The sequence below is a fragment of the Rhododendron vialii genome, chromosome 3a, assembly GCF_030253575.1.
Source record: "Rhododendron vialii isolate Sample 1 chromosome 3a, ASM3025357v1".
Classification (NCBI taxonomy): domain Eukaryota; kingdom Viridiplantae; phylum Streptophyta; class Magnoliopsida; order Ericales; family Ericaceae; genus Rhododendron; species Rhododendron vialii.
The window spans coordinates 26,996,762-27,010,470 of record NC_080559.1 but is presented as its reverse complement, the minus strand read 5'-3'; the positions used below and the strand labels follow the sequence as shown (position 1 = coordinate 27,010,470).

Below are 13,709 nucleotides of genomic sequence, written 5' to 3'. Positions count from 1 at the left end.
TCAGCACCAGCCATCAGGGGCGTCCAACGGAACAAATCTCAGGACAGAGGGTGTCCAGAGATGATTTGAGTCTAACCAGTGGGGGGAAAAGGCAAAGCTCTGGTCCAAGAAGGAGCTTGCCTTCTCGGACGAGATAGCAGGGTACAAACGTGCGCCTCTGAAATGACAACACCAGGTCACATCAGCCAATTGGGGATAAGGCTATAGCAGGGTACAAATGTGCGCTTCTGAAATGACAACACCAGGTCACATCAGCCAATTGGGGATAAGGCTCTACACTGTTTGAGTATGTCCAAAGTTTCATTCAAGGATCTTGAAAAAGATAGTAATGATGGCCCTTGACCGGAGTCGGCAAGTTGGGAACCAGTGCCCTCCCTCCCTCTCTCTATCACTCTCTGAAATTGGAGATACCATCAACTTGGATATCAATATATGACAAATTGAACAACCTAAAAATATGACATGTTCAAACACTGACCATCTGAAAGATACTTAATAAAAACAACACATTGTCAGAAATGCCAATGAAGAATCAGAAAGATAAGGAACAGAAGAAAATGGAAAAAGAAAACAGTTGCAGCTACTAAAACAAGCTGATTACTAGCATTACGAAACTGTTAAGAAACTATTTATATATAAATAAATAAAAAAGGGGATAAGATTTTAAAATCACATACCGCCCATCATACACAAGAGTCAGCAGAAGTAGTTCCCCAGTTTTAGTTGACAGCATGGCCACGTCGTTTAATAACCAAGTTGCATTGGCAGCGTCAAGCTCTACACTGAAACTTGATCTTGGCATCTCTTGGCTGGAGTCATTTTATTTGATCAAATGTAAGTTTAATTGCCCGTTAAGTACATTCCTAATGATTAACTGCAAATGTGAACACCATAACATCAATGGCCAATTTAATTGGTGACTTAGGAAACTGTTGCCAAATTTTGGAAACCAAAACACTCTACCAAACATGTTTGAGTTTCTGCAATTTGATTTTTTCTAACAAAAATGTTACCTACAGGCCCTTAACATAAGAGATAATTTAGGCACATCTTGGGCGACTTCATCTCAACACTTTTTAAGTGTTAAAACTCTCCTCAAGAATATAGAACATTAGAAAGCACGTAGACAGCTAACATGAAGCTGCCTACAAGATGTCAGAAAGATACAACAGGAAAAGTTCATACATATAAGCATGTAAACTAATGTGACACAAGGAAACCAACTGCAAGATCAGCAAAAGGAAAGCAGTTGTAGAGTACAATTTGCAGCCATGTGGAATTTCCAATTACCGATGAAAGAACAAGTACGTCGTAGTAGTCAAGTACCGAATAAATTGCAGAAGTAACACTTGGACACTAAGAACTGACCTGCTACCAACGGAAACAGCGAAGTTGTTCAAAGCCAACATGCATGATGCAGACTGCCCAAGGAATATCACTAATTAAATGGTAGAAAGGAAGAAATTAAGCACCCACACGCTACCAAACAAGTGAACAGCCAATGCAATGAGAAGGTTTACCTGACTGTGATAATGAACAGTATTTGCACTAAGCACGAGAACTCCACCAATTGGAGATGGCACAGCAAGAAGCTTGTACGCATCATAAGGGAGATTCTGCAAACAAAAAATGAACCCAAGTTGAAGAAGTATTTCACACTCAGAGAAACTGAAATCAATACTAAAATGGACCCCTACCTTTGGTAAAGCATGTTCCACACAAACCCACAACAATACAGAGTTCAAGATAGTCAAGATTTAGCCATATTATCACGCAACGCAGATGGAAATTAAAAGTTAGGCTTCAATTTACCAAGCGTTTGACCACATACTGGGAAAGAAATTTGGGAAACTATCAAACGACCACCACCACAATTCAACACAATGATAAGTCCAACTATAGGATAATCTTTACATTTTTTTTGGTTCGTCTCCCTCCTTTTTTTACCTGCTTTTTCATTAACTGACCTTACTGCAGAGATAACCATCTTCCCAAGTTAATACAGCAGTCATGTTGCAAGGTTATTTTGCACCAAAGATACATCACTTTTACAGCGATGAGAAGAGAAAAGGAGATGCGCATCAAAAGCGAACATTTTCATTGACAGTAAATAATAGACATCATGAATGCGAGAAACATGTTTGCAAGTAAAGTTGTGATATGCAGGCAATTGAAATTCAGGATGGCAGACTTGAAACATGCCGCCCAGTTCAACATCAAAACATATTTGAATCATAAGAAACCATGAGCATTTCCTGATGTAGTGACTAAAGGACTTTATGTTCAAAGGACCATGGCACTAAAGCTAGAAAAGAATACGTAGAAGCTTCTGGCACTCATTCTCGGGGCATAAGCCAGACAAGGAAAGGATGTTCGGGTGAGAAGCATCCTTGGCACCACGTTCTAGTATCCATTACTCAGCTGAAAAGAGACTGGGAACACAGTTTATTATCAAAATAAGGACTTACAGCGGCTGACCATATAAGTGGATGCTGCCTCAAAGTTGTGCTAATACTTAGAGCAGAAATCATGCAGGTATGATGCTTCCACGAGACACGGCCAGCCCATGTGAGCTCCCTCTCATGAAGGATGACCATTACAGGTTCAATGTATCCTACAAAATGAATCATATCAAATTGCGGAAAGGAGGGAGGGGGGTGTTAATTTGAACAAAGCAGCAGAGATTATGCAAACTAATAACCCTCCTTAAGAGAGAATTCTTCCTTACATTTCTTGATAAGAAAATGCTCAGAAAAAGGATGTCTGAGTTAAGACTGATAAACATCAGATTTCAAGAACTAATGAACAACATCATATCATAACAGAACATCCAACTTTCTGAGTATTTGGGTGTTGTATGGTTTGTGCAATTAAAAAGTAAGCATAATCAAGTGTTCCTACAACTGATGCAGCTCAAAGTTGTATGAGCTCTATTGATCAAACATGAGTTCGGACTCACATGGAAAGCCAAAGCAACATCAATATAAGTAGATTGTCATAACAACCGCATCGTGACAGCTAACAAAGATAACGTTACAAGGCAAGGAGGTGGAATGAACTAAAAATACGAAGTCAAGCAAAGCAGAGAATGCCAATCATAGTGTCCTTCGTTGAATCAAAAGCTACCACGAAATCTCAATATAGGGACATATGGAGTACAAGATAGGAAGATAGAGTAAGTAATATATACAGTAGGAAATGAAATTTCAAATACACATCACATGCACTCCTTTTATAAGAAGACACATCCTTTGTTTTCGTGGAACAACGCTGCCTTCATAAAGCTGTCACTATTCACTAGTCAGTATACAGCAGTAAAGTCCTCAAGGGGGTGGGTACTAAAAAATCCTTGGGGCAGTTTTCACTGGATTCAGAAGGAATAACCAATTTTGCTTTATTTGATCACCATTTAAAAGCATCTAGCAGATCGGAAAGACTAGCCACTGGTTTTGCTTTCAACCATGATACCATTTGATACAACGGATGCTCGTCGTGCTTGATAGTTCTCATGCTTTACAATTGCATACAGCCATATCTGACGTTCACTTTTATCTAAAAAAAGGGCTGATTTGAATATGAAAAGAGTGGATCTGCAGCGTCCCTAGTGAATTGGCTTAGAGTCCATCTCTTTACCTATCAATAAATTGCATTTCCAACCTTCATGTGGATAAAAATGTAAATTCGCGACTTTCCCACTGATTCACCATATTTCTTAAATGCAGAAAAAATTCCTACAGACATTAACCCATAAATACAAATACAAAGCTACGAGGAGAGTCAAATATTTCAAGAAGGTGCATCGTCCACCACCTCATACCCATTCTAAAGCACGAGATCACTTAACGTCCATAAACAGTGAATTCTATTATATAATAAATAACTTGGAAACCAACCAGATTCCAGAAAAGAGGCTGCCAATAATTGCAACTGAAAGAATACCTAAGAAATGTTTTATAAAGCACAAAACGCAAAACTAAGCCAGACCCTAGTTTAAAAATAATCAAATTCGGCCAATCAGGCGCACAGACGTTTTCAGAGATGCAACAGTCACAGACAAGAACTTCTAGGCAACTGATAACAAATAGTCGCTGTCAAGACACCCGACAATAGTATACTCCTGCTTTAGACAAAAGATAAACAATTTAGAACACATCTTTTATAACATTATTTTAACACAGACTTATGAAACATGAGCACTTACAGGACAATCAACAAGCTGGGTAAGACTCTGAAAGAAACTTCACCATAAATACACATTATAATAGCTTTATTTCAATGCAAATCGACACTAGTACAAACAACACTGTTGAAACATGATCAACCATCCAAACACTTAATGTGCAAAAGAGAGCCAAACAAATCAAACCAACAATGAGCCAAGGGCTTGTTATTATGTGAAACAAAATCAATTGAGCCAGTTGTAGTCTCACCATGTAGAAATATAAAATCCTTTACATGCTTCATGTCCAGACATCGTAAACTGACTACATATGACGACTCAACACGAGCAGGGACTGCACCTCCGGTAGTCAAGGCATTCTCTTCAGAAACCAAACCAGAACCAGCCTAACAATCAAAATCTCCAAGCGTGAAATTTAATCGAGAGAGAAAGATATAACGGACAACGTTTAACTGAAAAGCAAGCTAACTTCCGTGCATGTGAAATCCTTTCGGGTGCATACATGCGTGAACATGTTCATCAGACGTCAAAGTAAATCAAAAATATATAGGTGGCCTAAGCTAGGAAAAGTCAGTCTGAGACAAACAGCTTTTGTGTACAATAACACGTATTCAAGCCAAACATCTTCCCATATGATGACAACAAAAAGAATATTTTGTCAAGATCACTTTTACGTAGTTTCTCATACATCATTTAACGTCAATTTTTGCAGTTAATGAAGAATCTTACAATTATTGGACTGATTTTGATCCGCGATTCCAATTCTCAATTTTACTACCATGGCTAGGATAAGAACTAATGTACAATACACAGACAGTATGCAGGCACAAACATAGAGAGAGTTAACAAAAAAGTGAGAAACCTTAAGTCCACCTTCTCATATAGCAAGATGATTAATGATTCCCAAGCAGGTCATCAAGGAAAAATTCAACATCTGCTGACTATTTGAGGTTCAAAAAGGTCATGTGGCTGAAATACTGTGAGCGGACACAGTCACACAGCCAAGAAGTTGTGTATTCTTAAGGAATTTTGAAAGAAATGAGGGAGGAAAATGTATCAGACAAAGTCCTAGACAGACTATAGATATCATATTCATATTTCATCAATCATCACATGAGGCACCTTCAGAAATAAAATTCAGGCCAACTTGCTGAACATAAAAACAGAGTTGACTTGAGAAAAACCAAATAAAATTCAAATGGAAACAAAGCTACACCCAGAGGGCAGCATGGAAGGAAAAGGAGACCTCAGCTGCCTTAAGTATAATCATTTGTAGACCGTAAACAAGAACCCCAGCACACCTTCCCTGAGGATCAGGCTTCACCAATGGGCCTCTTGTGAAAGATTCTCTTCCTCTTTTCAGATGAAGCCAATCTGGACCCTCAAAACAATGCATAGAGCTGAAATCATAGGATGAGCAAGTGTCAATAGGCATCAAGTATCAGAAACACATAAAGAGCAGGAGATAGCAGGGTTAACGCATTTATATGTGCTACTGCTAGTGCTACCGAACATGAAGTAGAACCTTCATATGAAACAGCTCTAATACAAATAATAATCAGAGAAGTAGGTGGTGGTCAACCCATCCTCATTGGAACCTCAAACCCAAACTCACTCTACTACTGGTAAATAAGCAATCATGGTCATTCTACTTGAAATTAAGCACCCCACTTTGAATTCAACCTGGCACTTGTTTCAGCATGATTTCCTGATAAAAGAACAGCGCAAAGAAAATTCCATTGATACAAATGCATACACTTGTATTGCTGCAAATTACATATATTTATCCTGTACTCTAACCTGCATGACTTTCTAGACTTTTGTACCCTATCTATCGGAGACAAGAGGCTCAATTTTCTAACTTCTACGCAAATCTCTCTTCTACTTCATGTCATAGTTTTATTCCTAATGACAATTAATGAGATGGTAGAAAAGCAGAAGGAACTAACTTTTTACATGCTCGAAATCAATTTACAACTACCTACTCTAATTAGATTCAGCTTATCCTTGGAGTAGGACTATGAGTTCAGTGAACAGCTTCAGGCCCCTTAGCGTTTGTCACCAATGATTTGTTTTCTCTGCCGCTCTTACTAGATACACCTTCATGAGGTACATACTGATCTGTCCTGCGGTTCATGCAAATCAAGCGTATGTCTCTATGAGTCATGATTCAATCTGAATTTGGATATCTCGACTTGGAGATAACTGCCAATTGAAGTTCATTAACACCAACCTTGTGCGCTTGCATTTTTCGGTAGCTAACAGCTAACATACAACTTTGTCATCAGAGATGAATACAGAATGGATATTGGACAGCAAAGAGCAACATGATAGACAAATTGAATGAAACCAAAGCGAGGGTTTCCAAACAAATATGAAGCAACACATGGAGTAAAGAGGACAGGAGGTTATTACTGCATTAATGAGATGGTAAAGGGAGCACATATTGAGATCCAATCAAGGAAAGTAGGATGATATTATTACACATAGACAGTGAAGACTAATAACTTTTCTAGCCAAAATAAGGTGGTCCAGAAAAAAAGCGTTGTTCGGGCGTCCGAAAGGCTTGCTACATTTTCTTCCAAATGCTATAGATCTTAAACTAGTTCTTTGAGAGGATCTCACCCTACCTCCAAGTTGACCAATGGAACCCTTAGAGAACATACGCTTTATTCCATATCTTTGATAAAGATCAAAATCTAACAGATGGCAATTTCTCCAAGGACCTATACACCATCCAAACCAGATGTTTTTTTAAGGGTAAAATTAAAATATACAAATCTGATGATGATACAGTACCGTTATCTTACAAAACAGTAGAAAATACCCCACAAAGCCACTTCCTTGACAAAGTTCTGGGCAATAACATGCAAGTTGGAGCATGTTTACCTAAATTCAGTCCCAGGGCCAGAAGTGCCAAACAAGCACCTTCATAGAAATGTTTGTGCTTCTAAGAAGAACAAAGAACTGAAAGTGAAGTACCAAGCCTTTTAAGCTTTCCACATGAAACTTTTTCGGACCCAAAATTGCACAAAATCAATGTAATAGTATCTCAAATTCAGCATGTAGCGACAGCGCTAGACAGGAAGCAATTGCTCCAGCATATGATAACTTAGGTCTAGTAATGAAGGAAGCATGGTAAGGTGCACATAAATTGATTTGGGTCTCTAGGTCTGCCCTCTCTGATGCCATTTGGCTTTGACTTGGGGGCATGGTTCTACAACAAAACGTCCCTGTAGCTCCTCGGTTCTTGGAGGTTTAGGGGGGCCATTGTTTCAGTGGTATTATGAGAGCAGCCACTTTGTGCATATATTGTCAAAGGTTAGATTTGTCTCCAATCATCCCCCGCTATACCTCCAATGATTGGGGACTAGATGGGTTCTGTTCTGTTCTGTTGTTGTTGTATCCTTTTACTATGCGCAGCGCAACGTTTCCTCAAACGGTCCACCCATCAAGTCCATATGATGTGTTGGACCCGTGATATAAACATATTCTTGATCTCTTAAGTCAAGGCACCATATCTTTCCCGTAGCAAGTAGCCTTACTACTAGGAACCATAGCTCTTAGTGACCAATAGCCTACTACTACGAACTACATATTCTGGCCTGTAGTCTTTGTATCTACTAGGAATCAGTAGTTCCTTTCCTGAGTAGCAGTAGCAGGTTGGTAGAATTAACCGAATTAGAAACATTGATTTTTTTACTCAGCACAGACATTAGTCCCTTTATTACAAGGCGCCACTAGTTTTCTCCATGGCCACTAGCTGAACAGAAGGACCGTGAAGAAGTCATTAAACACATAAATTGCTAATAGAAGCTGATGATTCAGCTTGTGCAGTTGGCAGGATTAAGCGTTGGAATCATTGAAAGTACCCCGAAAATCATTATGGTCACCACACCAAAATTGCAACAGCAAAGCAAAAGAACGACCAGACTAAGCATAAATGTGCAAAATTGGTTCACCAGTTTTAAGAATAGAGGACAAAAACACTAGGATGCAACTATTCACAACAAAACTCACCCCTCCTTCAATAAGTCCACCTTACCTTGTCCGAAGTCCATGAATTGAGTCATCAAACTCTAGAACCGACATTTTTGCATCCTGAAACGCTAAGATGATTGAATCTCTTTTCCTACCACCCTCACCACCTGCTGCAGATAATATTGCCATTGTTTCAACATTACCATGCAACCTGAAACCCCAATTTCCAATCGGGTAACGACAGCAAAACAAAAAACCGAACAATTAGACTGAAAACTCTATTACAATGAGCTAAGATAATTTTCAAAAGCAGGGACACACAATACGAATATTGGGTGGCTGAATATTACAACAAAAAGTTGGCTGAACATTACGACAAAAATTGTCAATATGTCATTCAAAAAAAAATTAAAAAATACTATCAAAACTAGCATCGTGTATATTTTGATAAACATATACAATTACAGAACTATAACTGTATATAACTACATAAATGCACATTGTGCATCCATATCTTTCAAAAGAAAATTATAGAACCTGGTGTTCCATCACTATTTAAAAGTCACAATTACCCTGTCTTTCGTGATGTAAAATGCATTTATGAAGAAACTTGAATGTACGAGCGTTGCGTTTTTAAAATCGGCTGGGCGATCCTATTTAGTTTTCGGAATGTGACGAAAGAACTACTACAATTACAAAGAAAATCTGAAAGTAGGACGGCCGCCCAGGCTCATCCGCCTCCATTGTTCAAGAGCATACCTATAATGGCAAACGAGCTCGAGCGAAGCCCCAGATATCCCCGCCATTACGCCACCGCGCTTGGCTTCCGCCGCGCCTCTGGCTTCCCTGCCGCCCTCTTCTTGAACCCTAACGACGTAAATTTCCAAAACGTTGCCGGCGGTAACGACGAGGTTGGGAACGGGGCCGGCGGCGTTCTCCGGAGGCCAGTCGGCGTCGAGATCGTCGGTCTGAATCGTCGGCATCCGCGCGGCGGAGTCGGCGCTGCAATGCGTGATGAATCCCGACGCGCAGTTCTCGATGCCGGTCGGCAAGTGCATCATCTTGAACGCTGCGTAGCTCATCTTCTTGGTGCTGTGCTAATGCGGCGTCTGGAGCTGTGTAGAGGGAGGAGAGAGAGTTGCAAGTGGTGAGAGAGAGGACTAGGGTTTTGGGGAGTGCAGAACGCTGTTTACCTCCATAGTGTTCTGGCGGGATGAATCTTCTGTTGATTCGAGTAGACGAGTAGCAACCAGACGCAGAATATGCAACCCTAATTAAGAATATGGTCCTCCGACCCGATTCATGTAACGGTGTCTGGTTGGAACCCACCCGTTTCTATCAGGAGTAGCTTTTTCAATTACTGTATTACTATTACAGCATCCGCAATAATAATCAAAACTAAAAGGTTACTAAAGTTAGCAATGTTTGCTCAAAAAAGTACTCACATTGTAATAACCAAACTTAGCAACCTCTTATCAACTCATTAAATTTTGACCTTTGAATAACCAAACTTAACAACTTTTAACAATATCCAAAACTCAATAACCAAACCCAATAACCAAATTCAAAACTAAAAAATTAAAAAATACCTCACATTAGAATCGTCTCATTGAGACGAATAATTTGGTGTGGTCGGGTGCGTGATTGAAACTCGTTTGCAGTTGGACATAGATGCATTGCGTATTGTGGGGGTTTTTTTTTATAGGGATACAAAAACAACCAATGTGGAGATCAAGTTTGTTAAGTTTGATTATGAACTAAATGGATAATCAAATGTTGACGTGGCACATTTTGGTTATCGATTTTGATTATTTCCATTGCGGATGCTTATATAAGAGTGATTTACTCATATATCCCTTCGACTTTGCACAAAAGTTTAACTTAATCTTTCAAGTTTTAATTTCAACAAACTTAAACTTCAATTTGTAAATTGGTTTCAATATCATCTCTCAGTTGGTTCCGTTAAGAATTTGGACGGAAAGTCGCCATGTGTTCATCATGTGAGCCTTCACTAGGGACATATTAGCCCATTCCCTCCCTCCCTTAACCATCATCATCATCACCGGTTCACTTCCACCATCTTCTCTCTCCACTTTCTCCTCCACCATCCCAATCCTCAATAAACCCATTCCCTTCCATTCCTAATCAAATCCATTCCAATTAGCACTCCAATCATGTGGGGCAAATATGCTACTCTAAAGAATCAAACTCAGAAACCTAGAGCCACTCTACCTTGGCAGTATAATAAAAAAAATTGGGAATCAAAAAATCAACCAGCACCTGTGCAATATAACTGCAAAAAAAAACTAAAACAAGATATCATATTTATGAAATAAAACTCGATTTCTCCCTAAATTTAGTTCATTGTGCTAAATTTAGAACCAATTTTCACTAGGAAAGCTGATTTGAGATTAGACAAAAGTGAACAAAAAAAACTAGGCTCTTGTACGAGTTGTGAAGCTCGATGAAGTCGCGGCCATACGACGACGTCTGGATGGTCCAACTTCGCTAGGCTCCTACATGCCGTCTTGATCTCCATCATCGACGTGTTCCTCTTTGCTTACAACACCTTGTACAGCTCCCTCCTCATTGTTGTTGTTGTCGCTAATTCCTCGGTTCCATAGACGTCGTCGTTCTGGCTCATACAGCCTTAACACGGTGGCCGTCGACACATCTCTGTACATGGCTAGTTGGATGGCAATTGGGGGCAGTTGAGGTGGAGGAGATGGGGGTGCTCTTTAGTTTGGGTTTTTCAGTGGGTGGTTGCATGTCAAAGGTGGGAGTAGCCGGTGCTTGTGTATGTCGTGGAGTGTGAGGGAGTGGAGTGAAGAAGGACTAAGAAAGGAGTAGGAAATTGATAGGGTTAAGGTTGGGAGGGGAATGTGCAAATATGCCCCTAGGGAAAGATCATGTGATGGGCACATGCCCATTTTCCATCCAAATTCTTAACAGAACCCAACTGAGGGATGACATTGAAACCAATTTGCAACTTGAAAGTTCAGTTTGTTGAAATTGAAACTTGAAGGACTAAAGTTGAACTTTTGTGCAACGTTGAAGGGATATATAAGTAAATCACTCATTATATAACCACACACAATCACAACAAACACTTTACACACACTCACAACTTTTGGAATGTCCCACAAACACCGGAGGTGTAAATGTTTGTGGATGTATAATGATTGGTAGATTTTTTTGGGATATAAATACACCTTTAACCACAATCAAAAAAATATATATATACACACCTTTAACCAACGCCCAAATAATTTTAGATCATCCACAGTGGAATAATCAAAAGTTGTCACATTATTTTTTGATTATCCATTTAAGGGGTTGTTAAGATTAGCAATGTAAATGTCCACAATGGTACAATCAAAATTGAATAACCAAAATTTGTCACATCACATTTTCAACTTATAAAAATTTAGAAATTGTGACATAGAAAATATAATTTTTTAAAAATAATTTTCAAACTAACAAAAGTAGGTTATTAGAAAAAGAGAAAATAGTTTTTTGAAACCTTTGATTTAAAAAAAAACAGTTTTTGAATAAAAAAAGTTTTTGAATTTTTTTCAAAAGAGCAATTTTAATAAATAAAAAAAACTGTTTTTGCAAAAAAAATAAAAAGTATTTTTCTTAAAAAATTGTTGAAAATGGGAAAAAGCGAAGGTTTTTGTGTAATGATTGTGTACTTGATTGAAAAAATATGTGGACAACTAAATTTAATTATTAGCAAAAGGTTGCCAGTTTTGATTATCCAAAGGCCAAAATTTGATGAGTTGCTAAGAGGTTGCTAAGTTTGGTTATTCCAATGTGAGCTCTTTTTTGAGCAAATGTTGTTAACTTTAGCAACCTTTTAGTTTTGTTTATACAACTATGGATGCTCTGGCTTATCTACTTGTTTGGTTCCGACAAAATAGGCTCAATTTCGTTTTCGTCCTCAAAATTTTTTTTGTTTCAATTTTGCCCTTGTACTTTGTAACCAATTTCAATGATACATTTTTTTGTCAAAACTTGGACGGTAAATGTCTAAGTGGATGAAGGCAAGCTGATGTGGATTGTGGACCATTTTATATATCTTCTTCTCCACCTTCTTCATAGCCCCACACCAGTAAAAACTCCAAATTTCCAAATTCGTTTCACCCAAACCCACCGATTCATTTCTGATCAATGACATAGCTTTGCAAGGTGGTAGATAAATAACCACTTCATGTTTTTTCTCCTCTCCACATAGCAAAATGCTAAAGCATCACGTCCCACACAACAAATGTCTTACTTCTCTATCTATCGTTGAACCACTCACCATTACTGGTCTTCCATATCGCTTGGATGGACATTGAATCGGTTTGGCTGCACAAGTGGCTACAAAATCAATTGGTTGAATTTTTTTTTGTAAACATGATTTGTTGAACTTGACAAACTCGAATTTTACTTTTACCTCAAATTTAATTGGGGAATAGGATATGAATTTTGAAAACTTATGAAACCCTTGACCCAAACCCTCTTAACAAGTATTGTTTAACGAAAAGCCCCAAATAAAATTAATAAATAGGAAAATCTAAACAATACAAAAAAAAATCAAGCAAAAATTTCAATCCGAAAAGCAAACAACTCATCAATGAATCAATGGATCCTTAATTTGAGTTCATAGAGATAGAAAGTGGGTTCATTTACCCCAACAAGCAAAAAGAAAGAAAGTGGGTCTTCAAATTGAAAATTATTCATTCTCTAACATTTTAAAGAAATAGTAATTGTTCAATATTCACAAACCAAAATTGCGATATTTGTCGTCTAAACCCCAGATATTGGGTGATCTACGGAAGAATGCGTTCAAATAGTTCCTGCCATAGAAACTCAGTCTGGTTTGATCGATGAATTAGTTTTGATCCTCTTTCATTCTTTCGGTCATGGGTTTTGCCCTTGAGTTGAGGCTAAGATGTAGATGTGAGTTGGAGAGAGGAATTACACAAAAGTATTACTCCGTATTTTTTAACATGGATTATAAGAAAGCTCGCATAAAATTCAACAGGAGAAATTTGCAAGAGAAAGTTTTTTGTTTAATCTTCTTCATTCTTTTTTGTTTTTGCGAACACCAACAACGGTGACATGGACACCACAGTTAGCCACGTCATTATTTTTCCGTGATTGGGTTGACGGAAGGGTAATAATGATATTTGCTTTAAAGTATAAGGATGCAATTGACAAGTGAAATTTTATAGGGACGATTTTAAAACTTGCTACATTTTATAAGGACAAAAAAAGTAGATAAGCCATATTTGTTTTATTTTACCATAATTTTAAGGGTTTGCAGCCCTGTATTTTCTCTCTTAACCCACTTTTCACGTAGCCCATTTTTAATATTGTAAAAACAAAGAAAATCTCCATATAACCTATTAAATGTACCTGATCTTCCCATTATATTCTTCCCCTCTCAAAAATTACACTTTAACTTCCACCCTAAGCCCCCACCCCCCATTTACGTCTCCCACCCCCATTGCTGCCTCCCACCTCCATAGCCACCACCGTACCACCGCCACTCCTGCAG

The 13,709-nt window shown here is 38.4% G+C and overlaps 1 protein-coding gene and 1 non-coding gene across 3 annotated transcripts in view; one reads left to right on the top strand and one right to left on the bottom strand.

Annotated features, from left to right (window-relative positions):
- Positions 1-9,403, bottom strand: part of LOC131318796 (cleavage and polyadenylation specificity factor subunit 1) — a 31,307-nt gene extending 21,904 nt beyond the window's left edge. Inside the window, exons 1-8 of one of the 2 annotated variants that reach the window (XM_058348764.1) lie at positions 8,921-9,403; positions 8,226-8,372; positions 5,427-5,580; positions 4,431-4,566; positions 2,469-2,614; positions 1,521-1,616; positions 1,369-1,421; positions 678-809 (exon numbers count right to left, since the gene is read on the bottom strand). In XM_058348764.1, the coding sequence (XP_058204747.1) occupies positions 678-809; positions 1,369-1,421; positions 1,521-1,616; positions 2,469-2,614; positions 4,431-4,566; positions 5,427-5,580; positions 8,226-8,372; positions 8,921-9,243 (1,187 nt within the window). In that variant the 5' untranslated portion in view covers positions 9,244-9,403. The remainder of the gene's footprint in view (positions 1-677; positions 810-1,368; positions 1,422-1,520; positions 1,617-2,468; positions 2,615-4,430; positions 4,567-5,426; positions 5,581-8,225; positions 8,373-8,920) is intronic. The other variant, XM_058348765.1, reaches the window with a different exon arrangement.
- On the top strand, positions 7,303-7,410 carry LOC131321441 (small nucleolar RNA snoR100). The gene has a single exon (XR_009198488.1). It is a non-coding gene; the product is annotated as a small nucleolar RNA snoR100 (small nucleolar RNA).
- Positions 9,404-13,709: the final 4,306 nt, after the last annotated feature.